Here is a 12,016-nt window from a genome sequence, read left to right as displayed (position 1 = left end):
AGGACTCCTAGCCCTTCTGGAAAACCTTATCCATAGTTTAGTGTTTGCTGACAAGGTGCTTTGACCTCTCTGTTGTGCATTGCCATCATGCTTTCGTTAGAGGACGTCTGTGATTGATAGGAAAGGAAGTTTTTCTGCAATATATATCTAAAAGAAATCATGCAGAAGTCATGCCGCCTAATTCTAATAACTAGCATCCAGACAGACTTGTGTACCCAGAAGCAAATCCCATTTACTTCTACAATTATGCCAGCTGGTCTAATAAAAGATATTGCTTCTATTTAGTGTTTTTTCTCAGTAATTTAACTACTGCAGACTTGATTGAATAGTTGTTAAGTACTGGTGATTTTTATAGGAGATACTTATTGATACCTAGAATCTGAAAGCTTTTTCACTTGAAATAAGATTTTACTAATCTAATTCACATGAAACAGAATAGGGTGTAATTAAGCCATTCCATAGTACTGCAGTGTCTCCACATTTTAGTTATTAGCAGCAGCAAAGGATACTTCTTTTTAACTTTTCAGATTTTTTTTAAAATAAGTCATCCACAAGTCATGCAATTGTAACTGAAAAAAAAATTCTGTTGTGTGTTTCCTTCTTGGCACTCATTTTGGTCTTAACGTGCTTTTGCTAACATATCTTGTCCCCCTGTATTTTCTTAATAGTTCATCAGGAGTGAAAAAAGAAATGGATCCAGACATTCCCAATGCGTTTACACATTCTGCTGCAGTTAATGACTTTGAAGTTGAGAATGGCATTGCTCAAGGTATGTACTTTACAAAGCAGTACAGGAAAAGGTCAGAGGAATGACCTGAAGAACTAAGCAGAAAATTTGCAGTATGAATGAATTGTATTTTTTTTCCCAGAAGGAATATAATTCCCAGGGTATAACTGGCTACAAGGAAACTACAGTGTGTAATTTCCCATCTGACTCCCTAGAGGCAAATCATGAGGCAGCAACACAAGTGCTAGCCGATACCTCAGTTGAAATTTAAACTTTGTATACAAGGATCTGCTCAAATTTGTTTATTTCCAGAGTTGTCCTCTGGATCTTGTTGAATGGAATTCCTTTGAAACGTAGTTTCGGATTGTAGTCACAATACTCTTGATATGCCATTTTCTCCCACAGAGGAAATCTGTTAAAATTAGGACTGTTTTCACATAGGGAGCTTAGTGTTACTGGCTAAAATTATATTGATAGTAGATTTTATAGAAAACTTGCGTTACTCAGATCTGATAGTTTTAATGGATTTTGTTTTACTTCCTTTTATAGGAGAGAAGAGGAGGCTTATAAAACCCACCTCACGCAATAATGCCAAATTGGAAGATTTGAAAGTGGTACCACTTCTTTTACTGTATTATTTAAACCTCATCCCAACCAGGTTATTTTAACCTCTTGTGATAGTACTCAGGCCTGTAGACTCCCAGCCCCCTTGGCCCTGGTCCCACACTCTCTAAGGACATAGACTGGGTCTGGTTTTGGCTCTTGGGCTGCACACAAATAGACAAGAGGTTTTGCTAAGCACAAGTGCCAGAATACCTGGGGCCTTACTGGATCAAGCTTTTTAAGTGCTGACCTTGCACAGAAGTGGTTGCTGGCACTCACACAGTGTGAAGCTGAGTTTCTCTTATGTGGTCTCCCTCCTAGCTGGGGAAATGTGTATGATACCCACCAGAAGTGCCCTGTTGCTGGCTCACTTGCAATAGCAAAGGGAATGGCTGTGGTTGAAAGCAAATATATGTTAAATTTACTGTTACTAAAGGCTTGTGTGCTGATACATGCGAATTTGCTATCCTGATCCCATGCTAGCAACCTTTCAGATTGCCCCCATGCTGATCTGCAGCGGTTTCCTTTCCTGTCTTCTGTGTTGGTTGCTAGTGGCTTAAGGAAACACATGGTGCCTCCTGACCAAGAGCACATAGAGAAGAGACAGAAGGGGTGAAGGGGCTGTGAGTCACCACTGCAGTTCAGGAGAAAGGTTTGCAAATTCCTTGTGTGATACATTGTCTGCTTGAGGGAACTGTGAAGGATGAAGCCTGTTTCACAGGAGAGTGCTTAATTTAAAATTTTGAAAATATCCCCTGTGCATCATTCACCATTTTTCTAATGCCACAGCCCAGAGGAACGTTAGCAAACTGAAATTTCCTGGAAGAAAACTGGCCTGTCTCTTTGGAAACCAGCACTTCTTGACTTATGAAGATACTAAAATTGTTATAAATATTAAGAAAACAAGTTAGGTTGTGCACTAATGTGTGTATATGTGGCATTCATAAAGCCATAACTGTGTTTATTATGTTTTCTTAAACCTTCATGCACCCTCAAACAAGAAGAGTTAATTTTTGCATCAAGCTCTCACAATATTTTTATACAAAGAGAGGATCTGAAAGGTAGTATGAAAAATGCAATTATACTGTCTACAGAGACACTAAGTTCTTTTCAGGCTGCCTAGAATGAAGAGGTTTCTTTAGTTTAGGAAAATTTCCTTGAGTTTCAGCATTTCATCCATTTCCTGTCACAGTCTTTTGAAATAATCTTTTTTTGCTGTGTAACTTCAATTCTCTGGAAGATGAGGAGGTGGGATTTGGGGCCCTCCGCAGAATCTCCTGTGTGTCTGTCAGTGCTGCGAGTTGTCATCTTGATCTAAAGAGTTCACGACTCCTTTGAGGAAGAGAATTATGATGGGGGGCATTGACTTATAGGAAGAATAAGAGAAGCAAAGAAAGGCGTTGGAGATGGATATTGCATTCCAGGGCATTTTCGTCTTGTGGGGGCTTTTGGGAGCTAGGAAATGTGAACTGCCAGGTGGCTCACTGCAGTTATTATAAGTATCTAACTGCAGGTAAAATACGAGGTGATTACATTTAGAAGCTAGTAGCAAACTTCGTTTTTGAGGGGTTTTCTCTTCTTCCTTTCCTTAGCTATTCATTTTTAGAGACAACTGTATGCTCTTCAGCTGAGTGGGGTCCTAATAACTGGACTTAAAGCAGAGTTGTGTAATAGGGAACCTGTGGTCATCGCTGTTAAGCGCAGAAGCAGCAAACAAGAAATCTCATAAATCTGCACTTGACAGTGCCTTTTATTTGACTGTATTCATATTTAGATTTATGAATTTATGCATACTTGCAAATATAAAGCATCATGAGAACTGGAACAGAAAGCATGAGCTGAGGAGTACAGCATTTTGCTTTAGAGAAGTGTGGGTTCCCTCTCAGCTGAGGAAGTGTCTTTCAGAGGCTTTGACAGCATTCTTGTTCCTTGTGCACTTCCAGGCATCCCAGAGTTTTTGTGTTTTTGTTTGTTTGTTTTTTTAACAAACTATTTTTTACTTTTTTTTTTTTTTTGGTTACCTTTGCCTGACCCCCAGGGATGGGCTGTGAATTATTTCCTCTATTCAAGGTGAGTGGGAAGGATATCACCCACAAAACAAACTCCAGCCACTCACCAGGAGCAATGGCAATAGCAGCACCAGCAGGAATAACCCCTCTTTCCTGCATATCTCTTTCTGCAAAACATATCCGAATATAATTTCTGAGATAAAACTTCTGAGGTATTTATGCCCCTTAGAGATTTGGCCAGAATTGACCAGCAAGCCTGGTATTGTTAGGGAGAACTGCTACTTAACTTTCACTTCCCTTTTTATTTAAAAAAAAAAAAAAAAAAAGGCCCAAAAGAAAAGGAGAACAAAAACAAAACTAGATGTAAGATAAGGAGACCAAAAAGGAAGGTACAACACGGTGCAGCACTGGGTATGTGTTTAAACAGCAAGAATAGAGTTGTCAACTGCTTTATTTCCCTCTACAGTTTTTGATTGACTGGATTAACGCCACTCTGAAACAGGAGCACATAGTAGTCAAAAGCCTGGAGGAGGATTTGTTTGACGGGCTGGTACTTCATCATCTTCTGGGTAAGCTGCCTGTGAATTTAGCTCCCAAGAAAATCAGAGAGAAAATTCAGGACTAAACAACAGGAATTAGAGTAGTCGTAGGGCTGCTGGAGTCTCGCTTCTCTTTAATGGCAAAACAGAAGCATGCTATGTGCTATGAACACTCTGTGATTAGTGAAATTCTGAATAAATGTCTGCTTGTCTTCTATTGTTTTTATGTAGTTTCCACCAGGAAAATAAGGGATGTTGGGGTCAGAGAACGATGCTTTGAGCAGGCACTGGAGTCCTACCTCTTTTGCAGAGCTTTCCTCATTTTACTGAGGCTTCTGGAAAGACCAGAAATTTAACACATGCAGCTGCGGGATGAGGAGCTGTAGCTATAGAAGCTATTAAGTGGTATCAGGCATTTAAAGCAAGATTTGATGTGCTTTACTGTGATTTTATGTTTTTGTTTTCCTTTTTTTTTTTTCCCTATGGTGGTCTTAATGTACATTCATCTTCATATGGCCTCTCCGATGAAGAACACCTAGGATCCCTCAAGCTGGATGTGGACAAGATTGCGTTAACAGAAAAAAAACAGCGCCAGAAGCTCGCTGTGATCCTGGAAGCTGTGGCTAAGTGTCTGCAGCTGGAAGAAAATCAGCTGAAGTGGAGCGTAGAATGTGGGTGCAGAAGAGACATGGGAGGGAATTAACCATTGTGGGGGTCCTCTGTTATCAACCTGCTGTGAGGCAAAGGACCTTTTGGGGTTAGGGTGCTACAACAGGAATTAAATGATGTTTTAATTATAAGTTGGATTCCAATAGAATTATCTGACATGAATATCCGACTAACACTAGGTCATGCAAACATGTCAAAGTGCGTAGACCACTACTACGCTAACTTACGGGCTGTATGTATCTCACCAAATGTTCATTTAAGTGGTGATAGTGCTTATTTGTGATGTTATATTATCCCAAATCTGGTGCTGCACCTGTGATATGGCCTTCCATGACATTGGGGTCTTTTGCACAGGGACCATTTAGGATATTACAGTGAGATTTAATTGCTTTGCGTGCTAAAAGTTATTTCCTTTCTTTGTGTGGAACAGCTATCTTGTCGAAGGACTTACTAAGCACACTGCACCTTCTGGTTGCAATAGCAAAGCACTTCCAACCTGATCTGGCTATTCCTGCAAATGTTCAAGTGGAAACAATGACTATTGAGGTAATTATAGTTTTTATATTTGCTACTATGGATTACAGGGCTTAATTTGCTTAGAATTAGGGAGGAATGTGGGTGCAGCACTATAAAATATTTCTTTTGCTTTCTGTGAACTACGCCTTTTAATTTCTAAGCTGTTTGTTGCTGCAAACTGTTACTTTGTGCTTAGCATTGGCGCTGTATCTTCAAAAGAGCAGAACTACTGTGCTCTCTCTTCCCCTTGATCCAAAAGAAACGGGCCAAATGGAAAACAGGTGTTGATCTTTGTAAATGAGGAAAAAAGGAACAAATTCTGCTGTTGCTACCTCCAAGAGTTTTAAAATAGAAACCTGTACTCTTAAATCATGACATTTGTTTAATGCTAAGTCTTTATTTTCTTAGAGGAAGGCAGCTTTTACTGTCTGTCAAGATCCCATTTTGCTATTTTTCTCTGCTAGCCAAGATTTGCCTGCTTTCTTTCTCTCTTTCCGTTCTTCAAGTCGATGCTGAGATTCACACCTGACGCTCTGTCTCTGGGAATTTAGAAAAACAATCCTATATCTCGCAATTTTGTTACGTGTTTAACAAAAAACTCGTGATTCAGTCGTGTTGTAAGCATAGTCTGGACGTCCATTAGCTGGCACTCTTCGCTGTTTGGAGCATCAAATTCAGGGCTGAAATGGTGTGTGTGCTTAAGCTACATACTTCAGTCAGACAGGATTAAAAGGTCCTGGAGGGACAACCTCTTCTGAGACTGCAGTCTGCCAAGGTAGCTGTTTTGGACCCATTTCAGCCTAGCACTTAAGCGCACGAGTAGCCTCTCTGATTTCCAAGAGGAATCTAAATTGCACATTGCTGGGCCAGAGTCAGCAGCTTGTGAAGTGTGGATCTGCGGATCTGCTTAGTCAAAATTCAGATGTTTCATAAAGCAGCCTGCCCTGTGATTCCTTGCGAGGCCATGGATGCCTCTGCTACTCCAAAGTTGGATCATTTGGGAAAGCACGGCCTTGGAAATGGATATTAGCTCTGAAGGAAAGATGAATGGCAGTGGAAATAACTTGGGTAGTGTCCTGAGGGGGAAAATAAATCAATAGGTTAAAAGTGAGGGAAAACCGTGAAGACAGGGGTTCAGAGAGGGGAAGAAAAGCTGCAAAAGTGTTCAAGGGCAGAAGAGCAAAATATGGAAAAATAAATACCTTCTGGTAAGTGCTTATGGTACCAAACAGGTCATGGACGTCTCCTTACTGCTTTCAGATATATTTATACATATTTTAAAATAATAAAAAAAGGAAAATATTTCTTGTCTTCTTAACAGAACACCTCTAGAGGATTAAAGACAGAAACGAGATTGGAATATATCACAGATACCAAGTAAGAGGGGATGTATATTGGCTTTTACGAAAGGAAATGTTGAAGTGGGGGGGTTCCCTCCTTAAAAGAAAGATTGGAGCATGATGGCAACGAAAATCATAATACCAGGAATGCATATTCATATTAACTGTGCTTTTGCTTTCTTTTTTTTTCCATCACCCTAACTTAAATATTACAGTCTAATACCTTTCTGATTTACTTTTTATTTATATTTCTCTTAAAGAATGTCTGTGAGCATTTCTGAGGTTTGAAGTTTGTTACTGCCATGGAACTAGTGCCTGAAGTGAAGGCACCAATCAATCCTCATTAGGTTTTACTGATAGTAGTAAAACCACACAAACGTAGTAATAAAAATCCAGTGTTGTATGTTTATGTGTCCAAGATTAAAGTGGAAATTTTTAGTGTAAATCTGCTAACAATTTATTGCTCTTGTATTAATAAATTAAGATAAAAGAAGGAGTTTTTCATTATTTTACTGTTGAAGAACTAAGCTTTGAGCTTCTATGTGAGGTGTTGTGATTATTAAATGAGTTGAATAGTAGGATACCATTTATACACAGAATACGGACATCTTTTCAAGAATTAGAAACAGACTTTCCAACTATCATCTTTGATATACAGAACATCTTTAAGTTTTAACATCATGAGGAGCTTATAGGAAGAGGATATTACAAATTATGCTTATAAAATAAATATTTATTGGTCTGTGTGCCAGTTAAAATCTTATATACACTTCTAAGTGTCTATACGGATATACAATATACTTAATGCCTATTGAAAAGTTGTTCTGACATACAGTTAATGACACTTTGTGCTGTACCTGCTGCTTTACAAGATGCCTTATGGCACAGATAAGCTTTGCTTATGAATAGGATTAGTTTTTGCTATTTTTTTTCTAACTCTTTCTTCTTTTTTTGAACCTTTAGAGGAAATTTAGAAGACCAGTCAAGTAAGTACATTGCCAAATTCGGTATTTGTCTACTACGTCTACTACGTGCTACTATGTACCAAATTTGCTGCATAGATGTAAAATGTTTCCTTTAATATGTACTTAGCACGGAAAAATGCCCATGGATGTTTCCTCCAGTAGCCTGATCCTGCTGGGAGGAGAAATGCGGAATCCGCTCTTTAAAGTGATGGCTCTTCTCTGTTTTTAATGCTTAGCAAAGAGGGAGGGCAACCCAGCAGCCTCCAGGCTGGGAAGCCTGAAGCCCCACTCTGTTAAACACAAAAGCAGGATTTTCCCCTCGCCTAGCAGCTCTTTTTACTCCCTGGTTTATAAGACTCACACCTCCCTCCTTCTCAAGCCCTTCTAAACCTCTGATATGATGGTCTTCTAAAATAATAGCAATTAATGTTGTTTTGCTATAGCAGATGATGCCTTTGATGAATTATTCAGCCATGCTCCAGATAGACTGGATGCGGTAAAACAGGTGATTTAATTTTTAAATAGACACTGGAATTTGCAAAGTAATATATAATTCACAGCCCTTCTGAACAAAAGAAAAAAAATTCTCATTTCTTTCCCCCTCTTCTCCCCATCTGTTTTCTTCAGGTATTTCTGCAATTTGTCAACCAGCATGTTGGAAAATTGGGATTAAATGTGAAAGACATTGAGTCTCAGGTATCCTGCTTGGAGTGGGGTGTTCCTGTGTTCTGCTCGCTATGGGAGCTAGTCTTTTATGAGGTCGCATTGCTACCAATGTGTTTTAGTTTGTTTGTAACCAAATATGAAGTTCAGTGTAAAAGCTGGTGATGGGTTTACAGTTGGACTTGATGTTCTTGAAGGTCTTTTCCAAACATGATGATTCCATGATTCTAAGAGGTACAAGAAACTGAATTTTTAGCCTATTTGCTGCTGTGCCATTTCCTTTCCTATTACACTAGAAAAGCATTTATCTAGCATGATTCCTAAAGGCCAATTTAATAAATAACATGGGGATCATCCTTCTAGTTTGCAGATGGAGTCATCTTACTCCTGCTGATCGGGCAGCTGGAGGGCTACTTCTTGAATTTAAGAGATTTCTTTCTGACTCCAGCCAGCCCCACGGAGATGGTAGGTTCTTCCTTAGTTATTAAGGCCTGTTGCTTCAAACATCACCCCTCTGTACACCCGTAAGTCAGCTGTGTGTGGCTTGATGTAGCTGCTGCAGCGTGGGAAGCCAAATGCCTGAGAGTGCCCTTGAAGGGTCTCTCACAGCTTCAGCTGTGTGAGGTCAAGGTTTGAATTTTGTGTGTCAGGAATATTTGGAGTTTTAAAGTAAAAATATTCAGAACAGGGAAATATTTTTTGAAGGGTCAAATCAAGAAAAAATTGAAGCATTTCTACTGGTTGTTCCTCTTCCACCTACCTGGCTTTCCAAATTGCTTGCTCTGCTCTACTGAACGGGAAATAACTTCTAATATTTCAAGTAATCTCTTTCAAAAGAATTCAGTGAATATTTTTTGACTTAAAATTATATAGATAACCTTTTTGGTTTTGGCCAGCCCTGTTCAAGCCTTGCAAATCTCCTTCAGGGAAGCAGTTTTGGGTGCAAGTCGGAGCCTATCTGCACTGTACGTGCCAGTAATTTCTTTTTTGCAAAGTTACTTTCAAGTACCATAGTTGCTGTCGAACACTTTACCCAAGCGGTATTTTTCATCTCGGAGGATGTTCATTACAAGACAAAAACCAGAATGACAGTCTCACTAAAAATATTGAACTCCCACAGCTCACCTTTGATCTCCCCATAAAATGTGCCTTTCAATTCCCACGGGCCTCGCAGCTCCCTGTCGTTTTTGACGTTAATTGGTACAGCAAGGTATGAAAACGTGACCTCTGCGAAGGTTTCAAACGTGTCATTCCCATCTCAGGAGGGGTGGCTGAGATCGGAGCGCCATTTCAGGTTCCTTTCCAGCTGTAAGCGTGTAGTCGGGAGCTGCTGCCTCCAAAGCAAATAATCCTGAGATTCTTTTTTTTGCCTGATCAGATCCCAAATACTCCAGACTTCCCCCTCTCTATCAGCTCATAAATCTTAAATAATTTTGCAAGCATTTTTGAGTCTAGAAATAATGCTGAGCAAAACAGCTTATTTTTCAAGGTTGCCCTTCTTTGGTAATTACCAGCATTTCTGCCTGGAGATTTATTTTGAAATCTGTGGGTTATCTTTCTGTGCAACTCTGATATATTTACAGAGGGGAAAATACCACCTTTTCTCCTTTGCCAGTCCATTAAGAAAAAATTTGATTTATTCATTCCAATCTAAAAATTGTGCAGGCCTGCATATGAACTGAAGTGCTCACAGCTGCCAGCTGGGAGAGGCTGAAAACAAGCTCCAGTCCAAACTGTCGGGCTCTGTCACCCATAAATCCCAGAGCTTGGTGAAACGGGAAGCTCTTATTTCACTTTGGAGCACACAGTTCCTGCCTGGCTTATGCATGGGGGACCCCAGTGCATAATTTCTTGTTGGAAGGCAATAAGGAGCTGCATGCTGGCATTTTATTATGTACCTCTCCAAGGATAAACTGGAAGCCAAAGGGATGTACAAGGGAGGAGGAATTATTTTGGGATAATCTGGGAAAGCATTTGGGAATAAAGTGGGATACATTTGAATGGAGATTGGGTTTTACTGCAAACTTTATATGCTTGTTAGGAGAAATTCTGATAAGCACCCCATCGCACCCAAAGAAAGGAAGAGGAATCGATATCATTCTTCAGCTACTAGAGAAACATTATTAAAACCAGCCCGGTCCGTGCACCCATGGGTGGAGGACACTTTCTGGTGCACTGATCCCCCTTTCTCATCTACAGCTTCACAACGTGAACCTTGCGCTGGACTTGCTGGCGGATGGAGGTCTGCTCAATTTTTCTGTGAACTCTGAAGGTGAGTCCTGACACAAAAGCTTACCTGGCGTTGCTAATACCCTGGTTTGGCTGAAGTTAGGGAGATGGAAAACAGAAAGTTTTGCAATGCGGCACTGATGCTTCGCGTTGTTTGGTAAGTCAGGACTTGCTAAAGATTTGAAACAGTGATCGTCCTTAAGGAAAACTCAACAGCAAACCTGATGGGAAAGACATTTCTCAATTCTAAAGAAGTTTGTGTGATATAAAAGCAAGCTTGTTGATAGTGGAAAGAGACTTTCCTGAATATGTCCTGAAAATCAGAAAGGCTGCTCGCTCTATCCAAATCCAGGATACCTGGCAGGAGAGTATCCTGAATGGGAAATTCATAGATTTAAGTTATTATTCTGCCTACTTCAGTCCTGGTGGCTGAATCCTGATCTCCTGCATCCACATGAGTGCTTTCTTCACAGCGTTAATGCTTTGACCTGTCTTTTTCATGGTCCCATCTCTTTTCACGCCAAAAAAAATTTCTTTGAATGAGTCCAATTTTCCAATTAAAAACCAAAGTGACTCCCACAAATGATTTTGACTAGCTCTGCTTAAGAATAGGACTGTCTGCTGGAGAGGGCTGAGGCATGTCAATACATTAATGTATTTAAAATAGCTCAAGGAAGAATTATGACCATTTAGCGTGAGCTGTCTACTAGCGATTTACAGAAATGTAAGAAGAATGGTAAATGCTCTGCATCACTTAACTTCTTCCATTACATTTAATAAACATGAGAGCAAGTTGTTTAACAAAAACATGAAAGCTGAAGCCTGGAAGAAAAAAAAGAAAACAATCAACAGCAGTAAAACATGATGGAAACATTGCAACAGAAAAATAAAGTGTTAGGTAATGCCTGTAATGATTCATATCTGAGCAAAATCATAAAAAGCTAACTCTTTAAAGTTCATTAAATTGGATAAAGTTCATTATCTCTACAGGTGAAGAATTGTTTCTGGATATCTATTATTTATCTTGTCTTCCAGGAAGATAGTGAAGTGAAAGCCCCTTTTTCTTTAGTTCGTTTGAGGAATCAAATACTTTTCTAACTCTGTAGATCCTGTTTTTCTTCTCACTGCAATTAGATTGTCTCCATTTGCACTGTAATTGGGGAAATGTGGAAGGTTGTCTTTGGCATTGGTACCTCTTTCTATTCCAGATAGTTCTAATGCTTCCCACCTGGTATGGTTGTTTCTTGTGTATTCACAGATGTTGTGAAAGGCGATATAAAGACTACACTGCGGCTTCTGTATTGCTTATATTCCAAATACAAGACCAAAGAAACATGAAGAGAAAGGCTAAGTGCTTGGGCTGCCTTTTTTTTTTTTTTAAGCCCCCCCCCCCCTTTTTTTTTTCTTATTATTATTATTCTAGCACGTTGTGGTCTAGTTTTTGAAATTCAGCTATATGTTTGTCCCTGTGTACACATGTGCCTACACTTGTCTTTGATGCTTGTATATCACATACAGGCACATATGTATTCATGCAAGATTTCAAATACACAGTTTGAATCCGTGGTATGTTTTTGAGTAAGGCCAGGATATTCTGTAACTGAGCTTCCAGAATCTTTCCTTTGCTCTTTCTGAGGCCCTAATGCAGGACAGAAGTCCAATATGTGTCTATTCCTGTCTCCAGTAAGACTGTCCTTCTGTTTTTGTGCCAGGAATGGGATTTGGAAGCTGGTATTGCAACTTTGCACTTTTCTGA

At 39.6% G+C, this 12,016-nt stretch overlaps 1 protein-coding gene across 2 annotated transcripts; it reads left to right on the top strand.

Moving 5' to 3' along the window:
• Positions 1–673: 673 nt before the first annotated feature.
• PARVG (parvin gamma) lies at positions 674–11,632 on the top strand. Of its 2 annotated transcripts, none has more exons than XM_088525612.1 (12): positions 674–769; positions 1,277–1,341; positions 3,806–3,908; positions 4,409–4,549; positions 4,978–5,093; positions 6,385–6,440; positions 7,367–7,389; positions 7,815–7,873; positions 7,996–8,064; positions 8,395–8,496; positions 10,231–10,303; positions 11,519–11,632. In XM_088525612.1, exons 1-12 carry the CDS (start codon positions 691–693, stop codon positions 11,596–11,598), a joined length of 966 nt encoding a protein of 321 aa, XP_088381738.1. In that variant the 5' UTR covers positions 674–690; the 3' UTR covers positions 11,599–11,632. The 2 variants fall into 2 exon arrangements, with proteins under 2 accessions (XP_088381738.1, XP_010214488.1); XM_010216186.2 differs by having other exon boundaries at positions 7,812–7,873.
• Positions 11,633–12,016: the final 384 nt, after the last annotated feature.

The sequence above is a fragment of the Tinamus guttatus genome, unplaced genomic scaffold, assembly GCF_059628265.1.
Source record: "Tinamus guttatus ecotype Peru unplaced genomic scaffold, ASM5962826v1 Tinamus_guttatus_pri_ptg000229l, whole genome shotgun sequence".
NCBI lineage: Eukaryota > Metazoa > Chordata > Aves > Tinamiformes > Tinamidae > Tinamus > Tinamus guttatus.
This window is presented reverse-complemented; position numbering and strand designations above follow the sequence as displayed.